The sequence below is a fragment of the Scophthalmus maximus genome, chromosome 8 (assembly GCF_022379125.1).
Source record: "Scophthalmus maximus strain ysfricsl-2021 chromosome 8, ASM2237912v1, whole genome shotgun sequence".
Lineage (NCBI taxonomy): Eukaryota > Metazoa > Chordata > Actinopteri > Pleuronectiformes > Scophthalmidae > Scophthalmus > Scophthalmus maximus.
The window spans coordinates 22,830,133-22,857,493 of record NC_061522.1 but is presented as its reverse complement, the minus strand read 5'-3'; the positions used below and the strand labels follow the sequence as shown (position 1 = coordinate 22,857,493).

The 27,361-nt window shown below is 42.6% G+C and overlaps 1 protein-coding gene across 10 annotated transcripts in view; it reads right to left on the bottom strand.

Annotated features, from left to right (window-relative positions):
- The window catches only part of LOC118312259 (teneurin-3-like), a 193,464-nt gene that overhangs the window by 52,392 nt on the left and 113,711 nt on the right, over nucleotides 1-27,361 (bottom strand). For all 10 annotated transcript variants that reach the window (XM_047333787.1, XM_047333790.1, XM_047333789.1 and 7 more), the window contains 10 exons: nucleotides 25,281-25,454; nucleotides 23,540-23,604; nucleotides 16,096-16,215; nucleotides 14,459-14,542; nucleotides 13,549-13,673; nucleotides 11,096-11,336; nucleotides 8,445-8,546; nucleotides 6,680-6,874; nucleotides 5,136-5,336; nucleotides 2,005-2,190 (listed from right to left, as the gene is read on the bottom strand). In XM_047333787.1, the coding sequence (XP_047189743.1) occupies nucleotides 2,005-2,190; nucleotides 5,136-5,336; nucleotides 6,680-6,874; nucleotides 8,445-8,546; nucleotides 11,096-11,336; nucleotides 13,549-13,673; nucleotides 14,459-14,542; nucleotides 16,096-16,215; nucleotides 23,540-23,604; nucleotides 25,281-25,454 (1,493 nt within the window). The remainder of the gene's footprint in view (nucleotides 1-2,004; nucleotides 2,191-5,135; nucleotides 5,337-6,679; nucleotides 6,875-8,444; nucleotides 8,547-11,095; nucleotides 11,337-13,548; nucleotides 13,674-14,458; nucleotides 14,543-16,095; nucleotides 16,216-23,539; nucleotides 23,605-25,280; nucleotides 25,455-27,361) is intronic.

The window sequence follows — 27,361 nt, the reverse complement described above, 5'->3', positions numbered from 1 at the left end:
GTCCAAACACATGCAGAATGGGGTTAGGTTCATTGAAGACTCTAAATTGACTGTAGGTGTGAATGTGAGAGTGAATGGTTGTTTGTCTCTGTATGTGGCCCTGCCATATTGAATTATAGTTATTGAGGTAGCACACATGCAAGGACCAAAATATTACCATCCTTCTGGGCAGACACAGCTGACTACCATCCCGAGGTCACTACAATACTCAGTAACTCCAACACATAGGAAAAGTTGAGGCGAGGCCTCACTAATGCCTACAAGAAAAAAGTTATAGAATACCTACAAAACTACATGAAGAGGGAACCAACAATTGGCACAATACCATCACGTGTATCCTTGGGATGCCATTCTATGCATTGATGGCCTCCCCAAGATCCACAAAGAAGGGTCCCCCGTCAGGCCAATCATCATCAGCATTACCTCTGTTACCTACAACATAGCCAAACATGTAGCCACCAACACCCCCCATCATGTCCAAAACTCCATGGACTTTTTTAACAAGGTTTGAGGACCGAAGCTGGACCCAGACATGACCTCTCTGTTCTCTTGTGTCACAACAATGGAGGGAGTGGAACGGATGCTACATGACAACAACCTGTGCAACCAACGTCAACCAAGACTGACTCCGTCAACCAGGGGCGGACCATGACTCTCTGCACAGAGAGGGCGAAAGTCTGTCAAAGGGCGCTCGGCACCAAGTGAAACGATTGATGAACGGTTCAGCACCACTGCCAACAGACTGGTGTCTTCCTACAGGGGGAATTGCATTAACACAAAATAGACATGGCGGTCTACAACACTACAAGGCCTATTCAAATATAGACAGATGACACAACAGAAGTTTGGCTGTGCAATGGGTTGAATGAAGGGCCCTGAATTCCTTCAGAGGAACAACACTCAGCCACTGGTTCATATATGTGGATGATACATAGGTCAAAAACAAGGAAGAGCACACTTTCACTGAACACATCAACTCTGTGGACAGAAACATCTAGTTCACTGGGGAGGGTGTCAGGAACAACAGCTTGCCTTTTTTGGACTGTGCTATCCACAATGAAGAAGACATTACATTGAGCCTTCACATTGGAGAATACAGGAAACCCGCAGACAGACCAGTAACTGCTCTTCAACTACTAGCTTGTGTACCAAGCACTAGCTTGTGTCTTCCACCAACCACAAAGTTGCTGTTCAATCCCAGAGTCCTCCAGTCCGATTGTCTTTGGACAAGACACGTATCCCTAGATGGCCCCAGCCGGCAGAGTATGTATGATGTGTGATAGAATAAGGGCTGCGTATAGAAGCACTACATGAATGTGACTTGCACTGCAAAGCACTTTGAGTCGTTGCTCAAGACGAGAAAGGGATATATAAATACAGGCCATTTACTATTTGTGTCTGGAGTATCTGAACAAACATTGTTTCCCTGTGTTTATCAAACCCAGTGACACATTAAGACAAAGACTGGTTCACCCCAAAGACTGCACATCACACACCCCAAAAAGCAACTAAGTACATGCCGTCCAATGCAGGGAGGAATGTGTCGAACTGTATATTGGAGAAACCAAACAAAGGGAAAATCTTTTGAAGACGCAGATGTATACGCATTTCAGACAGGGAAGACAAATGGTTTGAAAGAGGAAAGAAGGAAGCCAACAGAGGACCATCGACCATCATTACAACAGTTTCAATGTCGAAATCAGCCTGGAGTACTAATGAGCATTGGCCACACCTCACTGTGGTCAAATACCTGGGTTTCACCACAACATCGTTCAAAGTGTTTAAGATGAGACGTGAATTAAAACTACATCCAGGTCCAGGTGCTCCCGAGTCAATGCCCTTTGTTTTGGCGCAGAGCACATGCAGCACTGTCCAGGCAACATGTTCATTCCCCAAAAAATTGCATTTGAACGTAAATCCTAGTCCCAGTGTCACTTTCCATTCTTAGATTTGATCCTGGTGTGTGTGTGTCTGTGTGCGTGTGTCGGTATATGACCCACTCACCGATATTGCAGTGCTCCCCCGTCCATCCCTGGTCACACTCACACTTCCCCTCCTTACACACTCCGTTCTTGCTGCAGAGCGGGTGGCAGGCCTTCTGGTCACACACAGTCCCCGTCCAGCCCTCCTCACAGCGACACACACCGCCGAAGCAGACTCCATTACCGCCACAGTCCACTTCACACACCTCTGTTTGAGAGAGAAAGACAAGCATGAATTCAACGAGTTTGCTAGTTTGTGGGAGATCAATAACGTACTACACTTAATACTTAATGTCTTTTAAGGCATTTAAATGCAACTATAAACAATATTGTAAATATGCATAATGTGACATCTATCTGCGTTACTGCCTGGTCATTGTCCTCACCCTGAGGAAAGTCACTGGTGAAAGGGTCTCACTCACATCACCTAGTAGCACTCTTTATCAAGTAATTACTGCTGCATCCGCTATGCTACAAAGTTTTTATTCTTTATTTTGAATGGGTGTCGGCAGCAGTAGCTGCTTCAAGCTACAGTGCATCCAATCCTACACAATCCATACTGTACAGTAAAGGTGGCTTCTATCTCATCACTCAGCCACACAAAGCCACCTGAAGGGAGAAAAGCAGTATGAGTCATACAGTACAAACTTGAGCTTAACAATTGAATGGGCCCAGATCGGACATTCAAACGTCAAAAGTTGAATCATTCGTATGATTCTGGGAACTCGGATACAATGAATATCAGCGTCTGCATGGATTCTCTGCAGTTGCCATGGTCACGTGCCAAGCCGAGGCAACAAGCTGGAAGAATATCTTCCCTCTTCATCATGACTTGCATCTTCCGGTTGTGTTAGAATCGGACACATCGGAGGAGACTGGTGGTGCTGGCCAATCACTTGAGTGATAATCCCAACGTGAGCACGTGAATACAAATCTATTACCCCATTACTTGCTAATTCATATTCATCAGTGGTGGTTATAGTAACATTACTTTCACACATTACATATGCACTCGACGTAGGGGCAGCACAAGAGAGCAGTCTTGGCTCAGACTGCTCTGATTTTCCCCTAAAACCGTATGACGTGTGCCGAAAACGTGTGGACAAAAAAAATCATATTAGAGCCTAAAGCTTTCCTTAAATGTACCTCTGCCCTGATACATTCTTGTGTCCGAATGTAATTACTTAATTTCCAATATGTGTAAGTGTGAGAAAAGGAAAAGAGGAGAAAGCTTAAATGCCACACTTCCTGTAAGTGTTTATTATAGGGGACCATGGTGCCTGAGGACGCACCACTGCACATCTCTGCTTGTGTGTGCTCTGGTGTGTCTCTGAACGTTTTGCCCCATCTTGTGTATCTGTGTGTGGATGTGATGTATTTTCTTTGGTTATGTGTGTCTGTAGAAAGAGACAGCACTTAATTGGATGTGTTTGATGGTTGTGACAAGAGAATACAGCCCAAGGCAACACACACACAGAAGTAAGAACACACACACACTTCCTTCTCTGTTTTTATGTCAGGAATCCGTTACTGAATTTGCATTCATTCCTCCTCCAGTTCTTTTTCTATCCCACCTCTTTTCATGCTTCAGTGCTGTCACTGAACATCTCTGTCTTTCTCTTTATGTTCCTCCCTCTCTTCAGTAACAGAAAATAGCAGATTGTCCAAAGACAATTTGTTCACGTGTCTAAAACCCTGTGCTTATCATTTTCTTCCAAGCGACCTCTTGTGGCCATGACAATTATGACTCATGATGGAAACACGCTGTTATAATGCTACACATGTAGAATTATAAAACTACTTACCACCTATAAACTTACTTCTAGCATTGGCAGATCAGAAAACAGACATGTGAATTTCGCAGTCTAGAAATGGACATTTTGGAAAGCACTATCAAATGACGTGGTGCTGCTGATTGGGGCATTAGATCAGAAAAACACTAATGCTGAAGATCATTTGGAAAGGCAATGATGAGCAACCCATTTCGTCACTTTATTTGTGCGGTATTTGTCGGAAAATGATGCTCTGCCAGACGCATTTTGGAGAAAATGTAATTAGTGACGAGGCAATGCTCCCTGGTCGTTCACGTTCACACACTGAAGCGCTTATGGGGATGTTTGGGTTTATAAATCTCAGTACTCCGACGCTGAGATTCAGTCACACTTTGTGAGATGTAAGCAAATAACACACTTTGGTCACGGTAAAGGAAATGTTGCAGTTTTCACAAACCCTAATTAAATAGTTTGAGTTTGACTTTAGATGCCAAAGGAAGAGGAGAACAAATATAAACACAGACCATGAGCGTAATCCAGGAGCCATTGTCTTAACAGTATTTTCTATTACAAAATGTTTCTATATGAATGTTATACTGTGTATATAGGAGCCAGGCTTATACGTTACTAAAGGTACTGAAGCAGAACACGTTATGATGTTGTCAGAAACTTGTTTTTCTTTTTGACTCTCAACTCTTCCATTGATGGAATCTGAATCAACATTCATTTCTTGAAAACGAGCCATTCTATCCACTGAACACAGGACTTCTAATACACAGTTCATCTGCACTACTTTGTCCACGTGGTCCAGGTTGCTCTAGTCCTTCCTCTGTCCACAGACGAGTCTCTCGTCTGCGGCAACTACAAGCCACAGATGCAGGTTGTCTAACTCACTGCAATTCATTGTGAAAACAGTACAATTCCATTTTAGCTCCTCATATGGAGACGTGACTGGTTCTACATATCCACACTCTCAATGACTGTATGTCCAGGGCGGCCAAGCTGTAAAAATGAACTGTACTGCCTGTACATATAAACCTATAAAAGTGATATATTGTTGAAGTCGGTCCTCACAATATGTTGACACCCACAGGTTCAGTCTTACAAGTTGTTCTTACAAGCTATATACCCCATCTCTTAGGGGCTCACAACGTTTACATTGATATCTTTTGGTTTTCATTTCATGCTGATCCTGCTCTTCTTCATCCTCCTTTAATAATTATGTAAAGGACTTTATCAACTCGAGCATGGTGCAATGTTGCCTTTACAAAATAATTACATTAAATGAAGTGCTATTGCTTTAAAAATTCTGTAAGAAATGAGAAAGGAATCTGATTGAAAGAAAATGCACACAGTGACAGATATTGAACACGACACACACCTAAAGAGCAGTCGGGCCCAGTCCACGTCTGGTGGCAGGCGCAGGTGTTGGTCTCGGCGTTGTAGGTCCCGTGACCTGAACACTGGTCGGGACACATGGCCTTGGCGATCTCACAGCTGGCTCCGCCCCAGCCCGGCTGACAGTGACACTCGCCGTGAATACACACCCCGTGGGCTGAACAGCTGGGGTCCATGCAGTCCACTGGAGACGGACAGATGAGGAGACGGAGTTACATACATTACACATGCGTACTTACACATGGCCCAAGTGGGTGAAGTCTCAATATCTTTCACGTTAAACTTATAACAGGACATGGGCTTCTACTGGGCATAGACAGATTGAAGTTGAGATGTATTCACTCATTGCGAAGGAAAGATTAAGGAGAGTAGTCGAATGTATTCTGTACAAGTGCAGTAAGAACATGAACAGCTTGATATTTCAATCTATGATTAAAGGTAGGAGCAGTTGTTCAGTTTTACGTAAGTGATCTTCATTATATGGCGCATTTATAGTCTTAACAGCTACTCAACGTCTTTATTTTATTCACTACGTTTCACATTCATCCTTTCACACCGATTGATTCAGCTCTATACTCATACACTATAATCATACATCCCATTCTGACACAGCTGTCAGGGGCAACTTGTGGCTCAGTGACAACAAAGTTACAGTACTTTACATTCCAGGGGCCAACCTTTTTCAGAGCATGCAGTTACTTTCATACAGTCACATTCTTGACCCCACTTGAACATTCTGTTGAATGTGTTTTGTTCTTACTTTAAACCTTTTTTCTTGTAATGTGAAACAAAACTGGTTACTGTCATATACAGTATATTTGCACATCTGAATGAGTGTGTGTATTAGGGGTGCAACTAACAATTATTTTCATTATTGAATAATCTGTCGATTGTTTTCTCGATTAATTGATTAGTTGTTTGGTCAATAAAATAAAATAATATAAAGAAAATTATGAAAAATGTCGAACCCCAAGATGATGTTGTGTTTTGGCCACACGGCAAGGATATTTCATTTACTGTCATAGAGGAGCAAAGAAACCTGAAAATATTCTAATAAATACACTTTTGTCATAAAAACCACTTGAACCAAATAATCGATTATCAAAATAGTTGACAAATCATTTAGTTACGGCTCGAGAAAAGTAGATTAGTATCGATCCATTCCGGGTATAGCTTGTAGGCTATCCTAGCCAACAATATCCCAGCACTTGGACAGTCACCATGTATGTGTGTTTGTCTGTATAACAGAGAGATTACAGTAACTGGATTTGCCATATAGTGACAATGCTGTGTTAGCAAACTACCTGCCAGCAGCTTCAATTTCAAACTCCCATTTACACAATTAAAACAGTAACATGAATCATTCAAACCAAACTACAAGGCATTTATTAAGAGCCCCGTCACGTTCCTAAAAGAAATAATATAGGTTTGAATATTTGGTCTGAGCAAAGGAGCCTAATACTGCCAAAACATAGAATCAAATTAAATGTACCTTTTTGCTGTCTTCTTGTAAAAAACTCTTCTTACCTTCCTCACAATTATCGCCTTTATACCCAGTATTGCAGATGCAGGCACCGATGATGCAGATGCCGTGCCCTCCACAGTGGATGTCAACGCACTGGTTGGCTGGTACGTCACACTCCGTTCCTTTCCAGCCGCTGTAGCACTGGCAGCGCCCGCGGGAGTACTGGCCATTACTGCTGCACAGCACCGGACAGGCCGCTGGAACAGACGGGTCCGTTAGACACACTGATACCTGCACCCCACAGTCCCCACAGCACTGTTAGTCCATGTCTGCACCATGCAAAGAATGTGTCATACGGTACGACTTTGACAAATTTGGAGTTCATTTTAAACTTATCAAATGACTCATTCCAGTGGGTCCTGCATGTAGCCATTGGTAATGGTCCGACATGTGGAATGAGCAACTCTGATTCACCCAAACAGCCGTGAGGTTTTAAGAGGCAACAGACTCCTTTTGTGTTTTATCTGGTAGTTTTCCCAGGTTCACTCTTGTTTTATCTCTTTTTCTGTCACTCTCCTTCTTCGCCTGCTTTTATTCCTCCGTCAACAAGATTAGTTTCCTCCGTGGTGGGTTGAGTTGTTTTTGTCGATACAGCTGTAATTTCCATCACTGGGGCTAGACACTGTGAGAACGCTGTTCTCCTCCTTGTGACGCAGTTCCTTTAGTTTTAATAAAATATGGCCTATTCTGTTGATGCTCATTTTTACATATTATCAGCAACTTTCAAGAGAATTGCAAAGTGGATATTTCCCTGTGTGGATCATCATGCACTACACGCACGCACGCACGCACGCACGCACGCACGCACGCACGCACGCACGCACGCACGCACACACACACACACACACACACACACACACACACACACACACACACACACACACACACACACACACACACACACACACACACACACACACACACACACACACACACACACACACACACACACACACACACACACACACACACACACACACACACACACACACACACACACACACACACAGTTCGGCCCATAGGCAACACACTTAAAAGATAATTAACAATACACATTTGATAAGCAATTACAGCATTCCAATAATATTGACTTGTTTTGTTTTGTTTTAAATATTCAAATTATATTTGACTCCTGAAATTCTTTCCGACAGCCCTGGCTTATAGGGGGCCAATATAAGTGCAGACGCTGTCGTTTTTTCCATCACCATTACAACGTGCATCAGTTTTAACATCATAATCAGGGTGCAGATTTGCCTGGGGGTGGGGGGGGGGGATGTCCCCCTTTCTGGTCAATGTATCCCCCCCTCTGCTGAATATTTTTTATCCCCGGTGGGGACAAAATGTACCCCCCGGTGGTTTGTGTTAGGGTTCACCATCTGAAAGGTGATGATATTGTCCTTAAATTACTCCAGTCCAGTCAGTGACGTGTGCTTTCAGTGTGATGGATTACAGCTTAGAAATACTGCAGTACCACAGAATCCATAGGAAATCTAGAGATGGACGGATTCTGAAGAATCCACAAAAACTTGTTATGAATGTGTTGAATGTTGTTTTTAACTAGAATCAAACCCGTCATTTACACAATATAGCTGAACACACGGAGGCAGACCCACTGCAAAAGGTTTTTTTAAGACAAAAGGTCCGTGCAGTTCAACGGCTTTCCTTGAGTGTGTGTGTGTGTGTGTGTGTGTGTGTGTGTGTGTGTGTGTGTGTGTGTGTGTGTGTGTGTGTGTGTGTGTGTGTGTGTGTGTGTGTGTGTGCGTTTACCTCGAGAGCAGTCAGGCCCAAGAAATCCTGGGAAACAGTGACATATTCCTGAGAGGCAATCTCCGTTTCCATGGCAATTCTGAGGACACTCCATAATTGACTCTGATTGAGAGGAGGGAGAGAAATAGCAGGGCTGTATGAATGTGTGTGTGAATGGGAGACTGTGTGTACTGTAAAAGCTGTTTTAAGGGGCTGTTGAGACTAAAAAAAAACGCTATACAAGTACATTTCATTTACCATTCTATTTACGAGACACCAAAGTGGTCACTGCACCACAGGTGAGGTAGAGAGAGACAGATGTGTCAGACAGGTATGTGACAATTATAATATACATGATTAGCTTATTATGAGGGACACACATCATTATGTCACAAATAATTATGATGACATATTACTGTATACATATGAAGAGACAAACACTAAATATTATACAATGCCTCTCAATGTGCATACAAGTGTTAGAGAAAGCTTATCAGATATTGTTATGATCTACACCTGTAAAATGATTCTTTTGGACTGTGTCTATTGGTTGTTTACCTCACGCCTTTGTCCATTTTCTCTAGTTATTATTTACCATGCATTGATGTGTTTCACTTTTGTCCAGTTGACCCCCATTTCTCTTAAATTATCATTTCAGCACCTTCCTGCCTTGGCATGGGTCCTGAAAAACTGTACCCTCGGACAGCAAAAATGACCTAAATTATGGACTCAGCAGACCAAGGGGTAATTCCATTAAGTTTCAAGCGGCATCCAGGGATTTTATATGCTCATGCAGTCCATTAATATAGAGCAGAAAAAAAACAACCTCTGCGCCTTCCTAAGAATCTAGTCCTGTCTAAACCCTCGCTGCGGATGTGGCTCCCTGAACTGGCAGCCACTTCAGCTTCAGACCCTGTTTTGCCTGAGCCATATACCTCTTCACCCCCCCAAGCCACGCTGCCAATTATTGACCACGATGCTGGCCTTTGAACTACACCACAGTCGGCTAACCTTGGGCCTGCTAGCCCCCAACTTGTCCCCCTGCCTACAGGCCAGACAACAACTCAGAGGATCGTTCACATGCAGCCACCTTAAGAGGCCATATCCTCTGTTACTCTCCAGTCACTACCTCAGACAGCTAGCATTGAACCCTTCAGGTCTATTAGCACAATGGCCGACAGTCTGTCTGATTCAGACCTTGAAGACTCTGGACTGACCCATTTTTGGGCAACTCTTCCCCCAGATATCTGGGGGTTAGTGTCCCTAGACGGACATGTAGATGTCAATCCACCGAGCTGCCCAGCTCCACTGAGACTCAGTTACCCAGCCTGGCCAATCCTCAGTCCCAGGTTCCCAGCAGTGATCCCCAGCCACAGCTGCCCATTGATCCCAATTTGCTATCTAGATACCCATCCACCTTCCCTTCTCTTGGCCTTCGCCAACACGTTCCAAAACAGTCTTGGCTTCCTCCATGCCTTCACAGATGCCCAATGTCCCTCCTAGCGAGACTGTACAGACGAGTTTCGTTCGCTATGCGAGGTCATCTTATCTTTGGCACGTAGGGACAGTCAATGGTTAGCGGAATGCGGTCTCTGGGCATCATAGTAGCAGCATTTAGGTTATAGTTGAAAGACATCTTGTGAGATGCACTGCGGTAAATATAGAACAGAGGGTTACTATGGAGATAGCCATTCTGTCTGTAATGATGACAGCACGTGATTCTGAGAGAGATAAACAAAGCACAGATACCGGAGATAGGGGGTTTTGGGGACCACATGCACTAACCGGTTGTTGATTTGTGTAACTACCCTGGAAATCTCCTCAATATTGAGCTCCTTGAAATAAATACTTCTGCTTCCACAGTCTCCATCTTCCTGAGTCAGCGTCAATTCCATCAGTTTTTTCCATTACACCCTCTAGAATGGCACCACCTGTGTGGCCAGGATTCTTGAGCTCAGTCCCTGCCCTGCCCTCGGGCCATCAGCCACAGGTCTCCTGGTCTTCCCATGCTCTGCAGGGACAACCAGCTTTATCTTTGGAGCTGAGTGAAACTAATCCTGTGGTCCAGCTTCAGTAATGTCTTAAAGACATGAAGGCCTGGGTGTCGAGGTTATTTGTCTGATCATATAATTACTTTGGCATTACCTTAGCCTCCAGATCTACTGTAGTTGACTGCATTTATATAGCGCTGTTCTAGTCTTACTTAAGATTCATAGTGCTTTACAGTACAAGTCAAATTCACACACACATTCATAGATTGCTTCTATACAAAGCCTTTTTTTTCTATCACACATCATTTATACTCTGCCAATGTTACGGCCCAAAATATACCCCCCCAAGTAGGCTATCCTGTTTTATATCCCGGGGTATAAACTGGACTAGCCCACAATATACCCGGGATACAAAACAGCTATTTCATACCCCCCTAGGCCAGATTATACCCCTCCCCCCCGGGCTATAAAGTGGACTAAACATAAACAACGACTCTCATTAACAAGTCTTTATGACAGCCTCCTTCCATCTTAAAGTTTTAACTGGTGGGGGTCACTTTCAGTAGACAATGTTGTTTGGACTTTGCGTGCTGTAGAAGTGCACTCAACAATATCAGTAACTCCACCAGGAATTTCAATACTAACATTATTGGTTATTACAAATATATGGCTGTGTCTCACCTATGAAGATGGTATTGTAAGAGACCTGTTCTGTATTTCGTCCATCGTTGTAAAAGGCCAGATGCCAGATCCCTGTGTCCAGATACTGGATGAATCCAGCTTCATGCACATTCACAGAGCGTGCGTGTCGGGCTCCAGTCTCCTCCCCATGTGGATGTGAATTCCCTGCATCCATGTCTCTGAGTGCTCGTTTGTCTTTGGAAATGAGGCGACTACCATCCAGTAGCTCCACAAAGTCATACTGAAAGACAAAAATACACCAGCATACAGTATGAAGATTATTTTCTCTATACAACAATATTTACCCTCTAACCCTCAACCCTGTGTTCCCTCAACCCTATGTTCCCTCAGCCCTATGTTCCCTCAACCTAACCCTAACATCGGGCCTAATTTTGATCCGGGGGAAATTTAACAGTAATGAGGGAACACAGGGCCTAATTTGGTGGGAAATCCTTGAGGGAACATAGGGTCTAATTCAATAAGGGGTAGAGATTGAAGCTACCTAACCCCAATCTGCATGTCTTTGGTCCGGAGTACCCAGAGAGAACCCATGTAAACACAAAATGTAAAATCCACACAGAAAGGCACTGGTTGGTTTGAACCTGGATTCGAAGGCAAGGAAAGGCAAGTTGATTTGTATAGCACATTTCAACAACAAGGCAATTCAAAGTGCTTTACATAAAACATTAAAAGCATTGGGAAGAACCACATAAAATCACATTAAAATACAATAATTAAGAAGAGAAAATAAAATCATGTTAAAATAGAATAAGACAGGTGATAAAAGTTACAGTGCAGTGCTAGTAATGCACAGATAGTTTATTTAACTGAAAGGCAGCGGCAAACAGAAAAGTCAAGTGCCAATATGGAGCGGTGGTATCTTTTGAAGCTGTCTTTTACAGATAAGTGGATTAGTGTGTGATAGAAATCGTTATTCAACACACAGAGATGTTAAGTGTAGTCATTCAAGGGGAATATACATTTATGAGGATCTTATCTGTTATCAGGTATTTGTTAAAACTAGAGAGGACAGTAATTCAAGTGATTCTGGATGACTGAGGACAGACTTTCTTAAATGGTAAGTCAGAGGCATGGCAGCCACTGATGCAAAGATTTTGTTCAAGGGAGACAGATTAAAACAAATTAATACAGACTCTGCTGAAGTTTGTGCTGTTTAAGTACTATTTTCAACAAGGTTTTTTCTAGAAGAACACTCAGATGCTGCCTTAGCTTGTGTGAACATTTATCCACATCATTATCTTGTATCATTGTTATTTGTGTCATATGACATCTTTCGCCCTATTCATAGCAATCTAAGTGGATGGTCACAAGTGCATGGTACAAGTGCATTTAGGACATGTCCAAATCCACATCACTGCACCAGATGCATGGGTCAAAAGTGTTGTACTTGGTCTTTTAATTAATTATGGGTGTGTTTTGGACGTAACTTGAAAATAAAGCAATCAGATGGCCATCTCCCATTCCCAAAAGTGAGGCGATTGCTCTTAGGGTGATGGATCTTCCAGGTAGTAAGAGAAACCACTTCTCTGTTGTAACAATCAGAGTTTACGCCTGTTGACCCCATCTCATTTTAAAACTTGCATCAGTTGGGTGCAAGTGCATTTGCTTTTTAAACAACATGGGCATTGGTAGTAAGATGACAACTGCGTTGGTCTGAAACTAGCAAAGAGAACTGCATTGTACTCTGCACCACTTTGCGCTCAGTGTCACATAGGGCCTCATATCGTAGTGTCATGACCCCTGCTCCTGTCAGTTTCGCCCAGACACCCAAGGAGGTAGAGTCGGTCGTCTGTGATGTGTGCTTGGGCAAGACACTAAACCTTAAATTGCCTCAGGCGGCTCTTCCGGCAGTGTATGAATGTGCCAGAAAGAGCGCAGCACTGTATGAATGTGTGTGATTAGGAGTTGTCCTGTAAAGCGCTTTGAGTGGTCAATAAGACTAGAAGAGCGCTATACAAATGCATTCCATTTCACACTGAAAGTGGATACGTCCCTGGTTTGCATAAATGCTCTACAAATCTTTTTTTTCCCACATAAGGTGCACGCTAATGGCCTGCAGTTGGCGGTGCTTGGTGATTTACACCCCTTTCAGATATAGAACACAAAGTGATATTGGCTTCATCTGTTAAAGTGATCGTATTTTGTCAGGGACATGTCTTTCATGTTAATGTTCCTCTCAGCTTCATTCAGACAGAGTTCAACAACAATTTGCACATTTAATGATCTTAAAGAGCAACATACAGTTGTCGTCCTGTTTTATTATTTTTAAACAGCACGCAAGATTTGAGGGTCACTATGTGAAGTTGTGTTAGTTAGTTTTTCATTTTTTGAGATTGGCATATGTAAGTCTGTAAAAACACCTTGTGACTTGCTTGAGCTATACAAATAAATGAACATGTAATTGTACTTGTGCATGTGTTTGTGTGACCAACCTGTGTGTGTGAGGGCGGTAGGCCTTTACGTCCATACACCCCAACAAGGGCCTCTTTCTGGACGGAGATGTTGAATTTCAAGAACTGCGGCTGGTCGATATATAGCTGGGACCTCCAAAACACTCCTGGAATCGACAACAGTAAGTCAAAATCACTCATTCAGATATTCAAACAATCCTCGATTCATGTACAAGACTTATTGTAAGTCACTTCGGACAAAAGTGTCTGCTAGATGAATGTAATGTAATGTAATGGTCACACAACAACAAAGTAAGACAGTGATGGATCTTACAAACCCTAATTCTCACAAGTTAATTCATCAATACGACCCATGCTTTAACATCAGAATGAATTTCTATTGCCAACAGCATTTTAAAATGATTTAGGAGAGGCTCAAAATGTATGTAAATAATGTGGCAATGCTAAAGAGTAGCATTTCTGAATTTAAACATCAAATCACTAATGGTGACTTGTAGTAATATAACATGATACTATACAACGATACAGTATAGGCCAGTTGCTGCTAAAAATAGACATCAATTAGAGAATAGCTAAACGGACGCCTACGCTTGAACGTGTAGCAGTAGCATGTAAACAAGCAAATTACACGGTTATTCATCATCACACTCCCCTAGACTTAATTACACCACTTCACTTCTGTATGGGTTTTTTGTGAATGTAATAAAAATGAAACAATAAAGAGCTGAACAATTGAGATGGTGTTTCATTCGGGGGTGGGGGTTCTGCAGCTCTGCTGTCCTCAAAATGTCACTGCATGCCACTGTTTGACTGAATATACTACACAACACTTATTTCATCCAATAAGTAACTATTGTTGTAAATGAATTGCTGTTCTTTTTTGAGAATGACTAGTAACAGAATGAATGGATCAGAATGACTAGTAACTGACCTGGTGGGACATCCTGTATGGCTCGTCTCCCCACATCCACTTCTCCTATGTCGATGGTGCTGTTCTCTAGAAGAAACATTTTACCTGCCCCACAGGAACAACAGAAACACAGAAGGTTCAGAAAATAGTGAATCACTTTGTCTTTTTCTTTGTTATAGGTTCTTTGAAACGAAAAACAAAAAAACTGTCATTTATGAATATGGAGACATGCTCTCGTAAACAGGATTCATCCTAGCGAGTTATGAGTCATTTTTACTTTTGTCTTGGTGTTGTGCTGTTTTTTCTGTGATATCCTCAGGAGCCGTTTGGCAGTTTACGGTGACAGATTGTGAGATGACCTTACATCATGCCTTACTGTGTAATCCCTGGAAATACTTGCTCTACACGTCACTATGTAAGGGATGCAATGTTATAACACCAATGACAGGTGGGCTGTTAATTTAAACACCAGAGATATTTAGTTTGATGGCAATACATATTACCATAATATTCCAGCTGTATTAACTAGGCTTAGCTGAACATTTCCAGATGTCAATGCAGCGTGTCTTGCATAAAGGTTACAAACCCATGGATTTTCATTCATAGTTCACTCCAGAGTAAATGGAAACTATATGGTTCTAATTTTTCCATATCGTTTTTTTAACCCACAGCTCTCTCAGTGGACAACAGAACCGTTGTCCCTACGACTGAATATACAGGCCCCATCACCCTCTGATCTACATTTGCCATTTTCAAACTGAACTCAGTAACTGATAACAACAGAAAACACGTTTTGTGACATTTCTTTTCAAATCAAAAAAGGAAAAACTCTCATTGACAAAAAATAATTTAGACTGTTTTTCAGGATGCCCTTGACCCAAAAGAGTTGATGCATATATCCTGTTTGCTCTAATCTATGCTTGAGATGTGTCTCCAACTGGACTGCAGTCCAGCTATTGCAACTTAAATTGACTGGACATCGTTTAGAAAGTGAAGGTGTCTGAAGGGCTCACAGCCGAACATCAGTTTGTGAACACGCTTCTCTCATACTGAGACGTCAAGCGAGTATTTTATAGCGAGCTCCTGATTCCTGCCTTAGCTGTGACAGTGAAGACTAATTCATTTATCTCAATCTATTCAATCTGGAACCTAAATATAATAGTAGACTACCATTAGCTGAGCTGCTTTAAATTCAGCTGGCCCACAGCTCATGGAAGAAATCTTAAAGGTTTTTTCAGAGGGAAACATTTTGACTTTAGATTAGAAGTTATGTAGCAATTTTCAAAAGCATGTGGGTCATTCATTCCTAATGTGAATAGACCTAAACCTCATATTGATAACATCAGACACAGTAAATGACTGGCTAAAATCGTATGTGTCATAATAAAGTGCTACCCATGAACTACAAAAGTTCTGTAGTAATTTCTGAAGGACGTGGGCCATTAATTCCTAATGTGAATAGACTTGAATATTGGATATATTTTTCACATCAATTTCATATAGTCACTACTCATCTTGAAATGAGAAAGAGCAACAGAAGCTCAAAGCAAACAAAGCAAATTCCTGGTCTATCACAGAAACCTGAAATGGAAACAAACACCGTTTTTGCTTTTCCTGTCAAAAGAAAGAACAAACTATGTAGTTAAGTACAAACTCACCATTGTCTGTGGACACCATAAAGGTGTTAGGGGTTGTATCTCTTCCCCCTCCTCCATTTTCAAACGCTCCATAGCCCTCACTCTCCTGAAGCTGCCAGTTGAGACCCAACAGGTGCATCGCTGGAGAAAGGAGGATGGGGGAGGAGGAGAGAGCGCAAGACAGGAACAGGCAGGTTAATACTGATGTAGTAAAATTGCTTTTGCCATGTTTGTGTAACTCAGCTTGGTGGTAATTTCGGTGTTGTGACGCTTCATTTATTGTGAAGTGGAGGACCAACACTTTGCTCTACCAGTGACCATTGGACTGGACTCCCTCTCAGAGACAGGTGTCATTCTCAATCTGGCGAAACTAACTTATGGGTTGAAACCTTATACACGATACACCTCATACTCCTTCTTGCCGCCTACCGCTAATTTCAGTTTGTGGGCAAAAATTCCCAACCTCTACTCTCCGCAGTGTGTTCACCTTAACTATGCCTTACCGCCAGGCGAGCAACTTCCTTGCTGGGCATCGACTACAAGCATTTTTGTGATCTGGTATCTGTACGTCAGAGCCAACATGGCTCAACATGAAGTGACATGTCTAGAAGTGGAAGTTAAAGTTTCTAGGTCACATGATTTCCAATAGAGGGGTTGGGGCGATCCATTCATAAATGGTAAATGGACTGTATTTATATAGCGCTTTTCTAGTCTTATTGACCACTCAAAGCACTTTACACTTCAAGTCACATTCACCCATTCACACACATTCATACAGCGTTGCTTAGTATCACACTTTTTCTGTCACAATCATAAGAAGCAAGCTGTGTCAGACTTCCCTGTCCCTCAGGATGTCAAGGCCTTTTCCTGGGACTCGCAGGCTGGTACCACAAATGTAATGCATAGCACAAAGGTCACGGCACCAGGGCAGATGTTAGGAATGAACCTTGTGAGGATTGTTCTTCAAAGAGGAAATCTTCACTCGTTTGTGGGTGCTGCAATACCAAGTATCAGGCACAGGATCACAGTTTACTTCAACACTCCTTACTGATGATCTGCAAGATTTGGGGGGTTGTAAGAAAAGTAACCACCAGTAACCACCCACAAACAAACCTTACAGATCGAATCAGCACAACAGAAAAACAATGATTGCATAATTGTTGGCCAGTTCCACAACACATGGGACCAGCGAATATCCAGGCTCTGCTATGCTCTCAATTCAACCCTGCAGGAGACGACCAGAAACGCACCAACTGAACTTGCTTCAGGCAGCCAACTCCGTAGTCCACTGGCAAGGCTCATTCACAAACCACCATCTCCCAAGCTGCAAGCGTCTAACAGCCTGGGAGAAAGACAGCAGAAGATGGCGAGGGAAGTTAAACTGAGAGTGGGAGGGCACCAGGCCAGACAATGTAAGTACTACTATTCCCACAGGAAGGCTGCGCACTTTCAGCAAGGTGACTTATTCTGGGTAGGGGCTCACCCTCTCTCCAAGGCCGGTAAGAAATTCTCCGCAAAACTGGTGCCCAGGTGGGAAGGGCCAGCAACTATTGTTAAGCAGTTAGCGCCACTAACTTACAGAGCAGGATGGTGTAATCATCCTTGTAAACAAGATACTGTGGTGAATCTTAAAATATACTATGTAGTCTTACCTTCGAAGCCTCCGGCAGGAGGAAGGTCTATGCGGCAATGCAACAAAAGTAGGGTTCACTTCATTAATAGGCAAGTTTATGCAAGAAGAACATAACCCCCATAAAATGTAGTAAAAAATAAATTGAAAATAAAAAACCCAAAGGGGACCTGGGTACAATCAGACCCACTTCGAAGTAGACCGAGGGATAGAGCCAATCCATAATGACCCAAAAGGACTCAGGCAGGGGGAAAACATCAACACTGGCAGGCGCACAGTGGGTCACCAATCACCAAGTGGCTAACATAAATAGAATGACATTTTTACATGACTTCATAGACTTCACTCTGTCTCACCTGAAAAAGAGCATATTTTCTCCTGCAGTGGTTGTGATATCAGAGCTGTTAGCACATGGATCCACTCATCTATTTGACATATTAACAGTTCACATTTTATGCCAAGTGGCAAACCACTGTTGCATCGCCCATTTGTTTGTGGACTGCTGTTTTGAAGCCTGAAGTTTAGAATTTTGGTCAGCGCCATCTTGCATTTTAAAACCAGACGTAACATATTTGAATCTCGAGAATCAGACAATTAACTCCTCAGGGAAATTACATTATACAACATATTACAAGTAGACTCATTTTCTCATAGACCTCAAACAAAGTAATCTTTGCAACCAGGGGGGTTGCCCTTTTAGACATCTCTGTATTGGCTTAACTATCTGGACCCGGTGACTACGTCCAATCTTAAAAACAGTCTGTGAGTCGGACACAGGACACAAATCCAATCCTGCTCTGGGCCTCAGGACACAAGATCAACCTAACACAATGTAACTCACAGGAAGAGGTGTGCTAAGTTTTTTAAAATGATATGGAATTTTAAAGACCACTATAAAAATAATAGGTGATAAGAGCACAGAGGTTGTGCTAATATTTCATGTTGTTAATTTAGAGCATTTTCATCACAGCCCACAGTTAAGAACAAAGGATCGATGTATTCAACTAGTAGGATTGGGAGCCTCTTAAAAGCACACAGATCACTTTGGGATACTAAAATTAAACAAACAAAACCCAATTAGTTTACCTCTGAGAAGAATTAGATATGGGTGTCCCATGACAGTACATGAAGAATCAGAAGTGTTCAGATCAAAAGTAGTAACCTATTTGTGTTGGTGGGTTTGTGCAGGAATGTGGGAGTCTGGACAGGATTCCTCACAGATATTATAGAGAAAGTTGGTGACCAATTAGTGAGACCCCCACACACACACACACACACACACACACACACACACACACACACACACACACACACACACACACACACACACACACACACACACACACACACACACACACACACACACACACACACACACACACACACACACACACACACACACACACACACACACACACACACACACACACACACACACACACACACACACACACACACACACACACACACACACACACACCCTCATTAAATTAGAGCCGTGCTGTGCTCGCCCGTTACCCACCACCCCTCCTGGTGAGGACAGGAGCAAAGGGTCACGGGAGAGTGCTGGCTAATCGACAGGGGCCTGTGGGGGTCTCTGTTTGTGTGTCTGTGTGATAAAGTAAGAGGATTAATGGCCATGGTAACAGTCATACATGACTGCTTCTGTCTAACAGAACCCTTTTTGAGAAATTTGGGAAGTAACAGAACATGTCAGAGGAATTTGGTTGAGGATTTAAAGAGGTAAGAATTTATTTAAGAGTTAGACTGATAAATTTGAAACCACACAAACTGTGATGTAAATTGATTCAAATTAGCTATTGTCGTCAATGCCCCGATATTTCCTGTTCTTTATAAATTATAGTTGGTTTCTGAAGTTGCAGCTGTGATGAGTAGTCGGAGCTGGAAAACATCCTGTGGAAGAAAAACAATCCCTGCAGCAGAACTGCTTGGATCGATGAAAAACTATCCCACTGTGTTGAGCTGCAATCAACAACCTAGGGTGTCAGCCCTTACTATGTCCGTTTGAGTAGAGCAAATTGATCTCAGCTCAGTCTCGATTGTCTGACACACTCAGGAGGAGCACAGTGGCATGATTAACCACCTGAATATAAAAACAAAAAGGGGGATTTATATCCCTAATCTCTTCCCAACAAACATGCAGAAGTTCTGGACCGCGATCAAACCACGCTAAGGATTCTTGCTGTGAATTGTGAGTTCGCTAATGTTGGTTCCGAGATGAAAATTCAAGTAATGCAAAGCTGCACAACATACAGGCTGCACTGAGAAGTAGTGAGGGAGCCACAGTTGACCCCGGATGAGCATCTAGACCAGGTTGCAGATGCCCAACAGCCTGCAAAGAAGTGTTCCCATGTAGGCAGAGGTTCCCATCAACAACTCCCTGGTAACTTCTCAAGAAACTGAAGGTTTATATACACACGCTAAAAAGAAATGATGTAGTCGAAATAAAACAGTCACTGGTTTCCATGGTCAAATTCCTTACTTTAACTGTACCATCTCAATCTACCGTAATCACCGTGGTGACCTCCCCGCACATGCAGCGCTGGGAGATTAGGTAAATAACATTTACAGTGACACAGTGGTTGACCGTGCCGTTTAAACCACTTCATTCCCCTCTTCTGTTGGTTTTCCAGTGTAATTATGTGACAGTATTTGTATTCATCTGAAGTTTAGTAAATCATTGAACTCATACCGAGTCTCGAGTCACTTCCAGGGGAAAACTGAACATTGCAAAACATGGATATTTAATTCGCCCCATCTTCAGCACTGTGACCAAGTGGGTGAGAACACAAGCCAACTTAACAACGCTGGTTTGTTTGTCAATTATTTGTCTCACTATAGTTTGCAGCCACACACTATCCCGGGTTTGTTTATGTTTTGCATGATCATAACTAACAATTCCCATATCATCTTCATTAAATAAAAACAGACAAGTAGAGTTACGTTGAGTTGGTGTTTATTTGTTCACTTTTCATTTAAGAATCTGTTCTTTTGTTTGATACTCACCTTACCCACCATGCGTTCCAGGGACAAAAGGAGGAGGGGACGGAACACTTCCTTTATTCATACCCTTGGTGACATCAGCAGTGATGTCACTGGGAGAAACCATTTGTGAGGGGAGGTGTAATGGGTTTGAAATATTAGATTCACTTCATTATTGACGTACTGCGGAGATCAAATAGTTTATTGTATGTTTTGTAAGGAGTACGCCTTTACAACTTCAGGTGACGTCCCTGCTTCCAGAGGAGGCGTGGTCAGCAGGATGGAACATGCTGGGTGGGCACCTGTTAATGGAAGGGGCTACTGAAGCAGAGAGAGGGACATCAGTGTGTAGCCATGTACACGTTAGGTGCATTAAAGTTGTTTTATCGGGAGTTAAGTTTGTTCAGTTAAGCTGAGTTAACTGTCATTTAGTTACTTTAGTTTGTACATATTTTTGGGTTACACGTGTAACATGGGACCACCATTTTGTAAATAAACACTCTTGTGATACCTCGACACCGCTTGTGAGTCTGCCTCCTTTTTTTAAACTTTTAAAAACACATGACCAAGGGGGTAGAAAGTTGAATCATACACTTCCAGAGCCTATGTATGTAATGAGTTATATCACATGTAAGCCCTTTGAGTCTATTGTACTCCAATACATGATAAGATTAGATTAAGATTTAGTGCGGTACATTTTGAATGAAGAAAATAAAAGCTTTTCTCTCTGACATCGAACCAAATATATCCTCCAGTCAAGAATGGGGTCAATTCAAGAGGAAAACACACACACACACACACACACACACACACACACACAAAGTATGAGTGACATACATATATCCTAGAAAAACAGATCAGGCAGGGATTTTATGTTGCCTGGTATGTCATTATGTAAGCCCGTCAAGGCCAAATCTGTGTGTGTGTGTGTGTCTGTGTGTGTGTGTGTAATGGTAAATGGATGGAATATATATATATATCGCTTTTTTCACATTTACCCATTCACACACACACAGCGCTGCTATTTAACGCACTTTTTCGGCCCCACTCGCACACCGCTGGCTGGAGGGCCATCGGAGGCAATTTAGAACACTTGGACATGCTGACAGGGGAAGTGGGCATCAAACCGCCGACCTTCTGGTTAGTGGATGCCCATCTCTACCTCCTGAGCCACAGCCGCCCCACATTGTGTGTGTGTGTGTGTGTGTGTGTGTGTGTGTGTGTGTGTGTGTGTGTGTGTTTGTGTGTGTGTGTGTGTGTGTGTGTGTGTGTGTGTGTGTGTGCATGTGTATGAGATAGATTCAACAGTAAATGTTAATGAAAAAGTCCAAGGAAATTAAATGTGCATGACACACACACACACTCACACACACACACACACACACACACACACACACACAGATGAGCATGTAACAGCTAGTGCTACACACACACACACTCACACACACACTGGCCCGAGGCAAGAGATTTCCAGGTCCGAGGAGCATCTGAGTTCCGATCTTAATTGTTTCTGGTCATTGTGGGAATCGATGACCTTTGGAAAAAAATACAGCTCTTCCTCCCCTCTGATGTTTTCTATTATTCCTTCCTCTCCCTCATCCTCCGTGGGCTTTTAAGAGATATATCTCTCGCACACGCCCAACAAGGAGCAAACCACCCTGATCCTTTTAAAGTGCTGTAGTGACAAAGAAATAGTACTGAAGGGTTTTTATAACGGCGTAAAGTCGAGAGCTCCATTGGTATTTTAAAGGCTGAGAGTCATTTTTTGGTTTGTTTGTGGTTTGTGTTTCAAGAGGTTAATGACAGGGTTTGGATGACGGCACATTCAATCTATCACAAAAGGAATGTTTGCAAAACAATAATCGAATGACATACTGATTAGAATGAAATCCAATTGGAATCCTGATGTGAAAGTCAAAGATTTCCGTGAGTTCATCCCAGACTCAGTCTATTCAGTAGGCTGAGTCTGGGATGTTAGAGCCACCAACACTCATATTCATAATTCAAACGTGAAGTATTAACACTGTGAAACGATCTAGACTGCAATCAACCCACAGTTGAAAAGGAAAGTTTGACACGACAGTCCACACACTTCAATGAGATGTCCACACGGCCAAACACTTCATACCATTCAACCCGGACCTCAGGGTTAACCTCCCGCTCTTCACTCATCAAAACACTTCCCTCAAGACTTTGTCCGTCTTCTGTCATAACTGAAACATTTGAACACTGAATGAATGATGAATGCATGTTGGAAGATGCTTCAGAATCCAATTCAAGGGGATGTTTTGTAAATATGACAAATGTCTGACTTACTGTGCCGCAGAACCATTGTGCTCTTTTAAATGTGGGGGTCACAAACTTTAACCTCATCAGATCTCTGACAATGAGCTCTTTGAGTTCTGACTCTGAAAGGTTCCTCCCGCTATTCGACGAACAACATATTCGTCTGTCATCCCTTTCACTGTCGTTACATTAGGAAATGTAGCGGAAAAATCGTTGCGTGACCTTTATTCGAACCACAGAGAGAAAAGCAACAGGAACAAGAGCAGATGATACAGTGGAACAGATGATGTGGGATTAACGATACATTCTCCAAACTTCTATACATCGACTGATAATTAGTCTATAATAGTCTGTGTGCGTGTGTGTGTGTGTGTGTGCGTGCGTGTGTGTGTGTGTGTGTGCGTGTGTGTACGTGTGTGTGTGTGTGTGTGTGTGTGTGTGTGTGCGCATGTGTGCGTGTGTGTGCGTGTGTGCGTGTGTGTGTGTGCGTGTGTGCGTGTGTGCGTGTGTGTGCGTGTGTGTGTGTGTGTGTGTGCGCTCTCTTACCTATGCAGTAACAGAGCAGGACGGAGAGCAGTACAGACAGTCCCACTGCACTGAGGGCCGTACACCTGAAAGACAACACAACCATTGTTCATCCTGTAATGTTTTTGTTTCCGATAAACAGTCTCCCGACTGTATACTGTACTTTCTATTGTCTGATCACTTTCAGAGCTACTGTCTTACAGCCGTAACCACTGTGGGTGAGGCCATTTGGCAAGGCTGTGTATTTGAAATACAAATACTTTGAGTTGTCTGTCTATTAATAATGTTTTAGCACAAATTAAAAATTGAAATTTTTCTTTTTAATGAATCTGTACCGTTGACCAGAAGCTGTAAAATTTGATTAAGGGACTCATAATTAAGAGAGAACTTGAACGTCTCATAGCAACACAACCTACAAAGGCTGGGGGGGGGAAGGGTACTGCATAAAAAGGATTTCTCCGATTTAAAGACAGACGAAGCATACAAAAAGTAAAATAGCATTAACTGCAACCTCACATATTTGGTTTGCTCCCAGACAGTGGCCCTATAAATGTTTCACATCTGGACAGACCGAGACGTATGCCCCTGAAACACAGACTGAGTGAATCAATCTACCGCATACGCCGTCAGAATTACAATTCTGGATCTTCCAGTTACTTGAGGGTAGTAGGAAATAAAATAATTTGAGGTCCTAATATGTCCAGGTTTGATAAAGATGTAGATTTTAAGATCTACTGATGTGACTATATATTTTTCAGTGATGTGATTTGATGTGTTGTCACCATCTCTTTTTCTTGTATGATCTCAAAAGTGATATTTCCTGGTGGCTTTTCAATTATGTTGCGCAAACAGGTATGAGAAAATGTATGACGACCGGGTGAATTCTGAAAACATGTGTCTGTTACTTCAGCTGTTCTTTCTACTAGTCTGTGCACGTGGGAATGAAGCATCTGGTCTGAACACACCACGAGTGCCTGATTCTTTTCTTCAGTGTAAACTATATTTTTTCTTGCAGGACTGAGGTTGTTGTCAACAGTTGCAATTTGGATGCAATATTCATCATTTGAAAGAAACAATCCACACATTGCAACATTTTATCTGAATTGTGCACTTTTTCATGTTGTCACCTTCACATTAATTCCTTTTACCGTGGGGAGATGCGACCTATTTTGTGTGGTCTCTAATGTGGTTCCTTTTTTGAAAAACATAACAAAAGAAGACGGAGTCGAGCCCGAACTAGCCTCCATCTATTCCCTGGAAACTGTGTCAGATCAAACAGCCATTTACGGAACGCACGGAAGTAGCTCGGTGGTACCCGGGCAGCAAATACTCCTCCGACCTCGACTCCCTCTGAGGTTGGGAAGTAGGCTACTGTTCCAGCCATCCCTATTTGTCAGACATTCCTATGCATTCCAAATACAGTACCTCCTGAGCCACAACCTCCCATATGTATCACATGTGTATGTATTTTTATCTCCCTAATAGCCGACTTAAAGCTGCAGGGGCTGTTACTCATATTTCTTTAATTGAAATAAGCTCAGAATCTAAATGATGAAAGCTGCTTTCAGAGGATTTTATTACTCGGACTCATGGGACAGACTGGCAGCACCGCTGCGACGTCTACCGATTCCGGCAAATCTGACGAGGATGAAGATGGAGGGCGGGGCGTACCCCGACACAAGAGGGGGGAACGGGAAGTGGGCGGCTCTTGAAAGTCAATAATCCGCAGCGCACGACGGGAAGGTGGCTCCTTCCGTCTTACCTCCATGAGCAGTACTTTGAGCTTTTCTTGAACTTGAAGGCGGAGCGGGACAAGGTATTCCTCGGCAGCGGCCTGGTCGGTGGAGAGTACACTGAGCCCGTGGCCATAGTGTAGCCAGGGGTCGCGGTGGAGAAGAGGGGGGTGGTGCCTGTACCTGTCTTAAAAAGGAAATGCCTGGAGGCGGAGAGAAGAGAAGGAGATCAATTCATTGTGGCGCATCAGTGTGGGACATGCAGTGAAAATGGGCTGCAGTAGTACACATCCTTCTAACACAATGCAGCACCCTGGTGGCAGCATCAGGCAACTCTGAGTGTGGATTACTGTGCATGCTTCGAGCGCTGTGAGGTTATATGCCAGTCAACTATACACCACATTCATCTTTGCCAACCCTTAAAATGATCCACCTTTAAAAAAAACAATCTGTAAGGACTATCGTCACAAATCAAATCCTCACGCAGCACTTCTGATCGTGACCATGTCGGTTGCAAGATATCAACAACCGCTGATTGAACCAATGACCTATAAAAAATCAAACCCAGGTTGTAACTAATTCCTTGTTTTTTTTAACAGGATCTGTTCCCGGATTCCTGGAACTGTGTTCACCTGCGAGTGTTGTCTTCACGTAGGCCACGATGTTTGACATGATCTCAGCTATTCGCCAGCCTGAGTCACAATGTGCTCTCATACTGATGTATTGAAGATGTGTGGGGGGATAAAGCTAGAACATGTGTAATAACTCGACAAATTAAACCTACCGGGTTTTTTTTTTGTCAATCTGATTATTTGCAAGATTATTTAACAATATCTACTTCAATGAAGGGGAGAGATAAACCATCAGTACATGTGAATCCCTGTTCCCCTGATGCTATTTACTTGAAGTCGAAGGTGTAAATCTGCTGCTGACTGGATAATAAGAGTTAACAACTACCAGACGTAGACAACGGCAGGTGCACACTGTAAATGCAGGCAAGAGGTTCTACGCATGGATTGAATTTGAATCCACCTCTGCTACTCTGTGCGGCATTTAGCTAAAGAAATGTAAATGAGTATTTTTTATTAACTCCTGCCAATAGACACAAAACCCCATGGAGCCAGTGCAACTTGTTTATATGATCAGACGAGCACCATAACTCTTCTATGAGTCTGATGCAAAGTTGTTGCAGTTGCTTGCCTTAAATGGCATCACTTCACAGTGAAATGACAGAAAAAAAGAGAGGGGAACTGTTTTAAAAAACTGGTGGTCACCTGATTAAGAGAAGAGAGACAGAGATGGAGAGAGAACCGTGTATGAACGTAGCATAAAGACAATTTACCCTGCAGCTTCATTTCACAAATGCATACATCACTATATGCACTATTTATACATCTTTAATATCAATAAAGTATGATGTTGTTAATGCACCATGGGAAATCTTTATTCGCATTTACATCAAATCTGAAAATGCCTCTACAAACACAAGTCAGACGGGATGCTAGCATCTCAGTGTTTAGTTGGCTGCACAACTGAAAAGTTCTTTTGGTGACCCATTTGAGCGTTTTGTATTTTCATTCCTTATCCGCCCTTATCACCCTCCCATAACTGTCTGTTCTAGTGCGAGCGGTGATGCACACGATGAAAGCCCATCTGATTTACCGGTCGGCTGATTGAAATCGTCCGATAAGAGACCTAAAGACATATCGGTGTCTGCTCTATGTTTGCCAATATCACCCGATACGAAAAACTTACAGTTAACAGAATAAAACGATACAGAAAGACCCTTTGGCCGTTGGAAATTGTGTCATTGTGTCGTTTTTCCATAACAAATTGTAGTTTCTTATAATTATTAATAGTGTTGTGATGTATGTTTTTGTGAAATGAAGCTCAGGGTAAGTTAGATCAGGAAGATTGTCTTTATGCTTCATTCCTTCACACATCCCTCTCTCACCATCCATTGCTACTGCTATGTAGTTTTTCCATAACAAATTGTAGTTTCTTATAATGATCATCTTTATGTCACATTCATACACATGCAGACACTGCCGGAAGAGCCATCAGAGGCAATGTAGGGTTGAGTGTCTCACAGACCACAGACCTCCGGGTT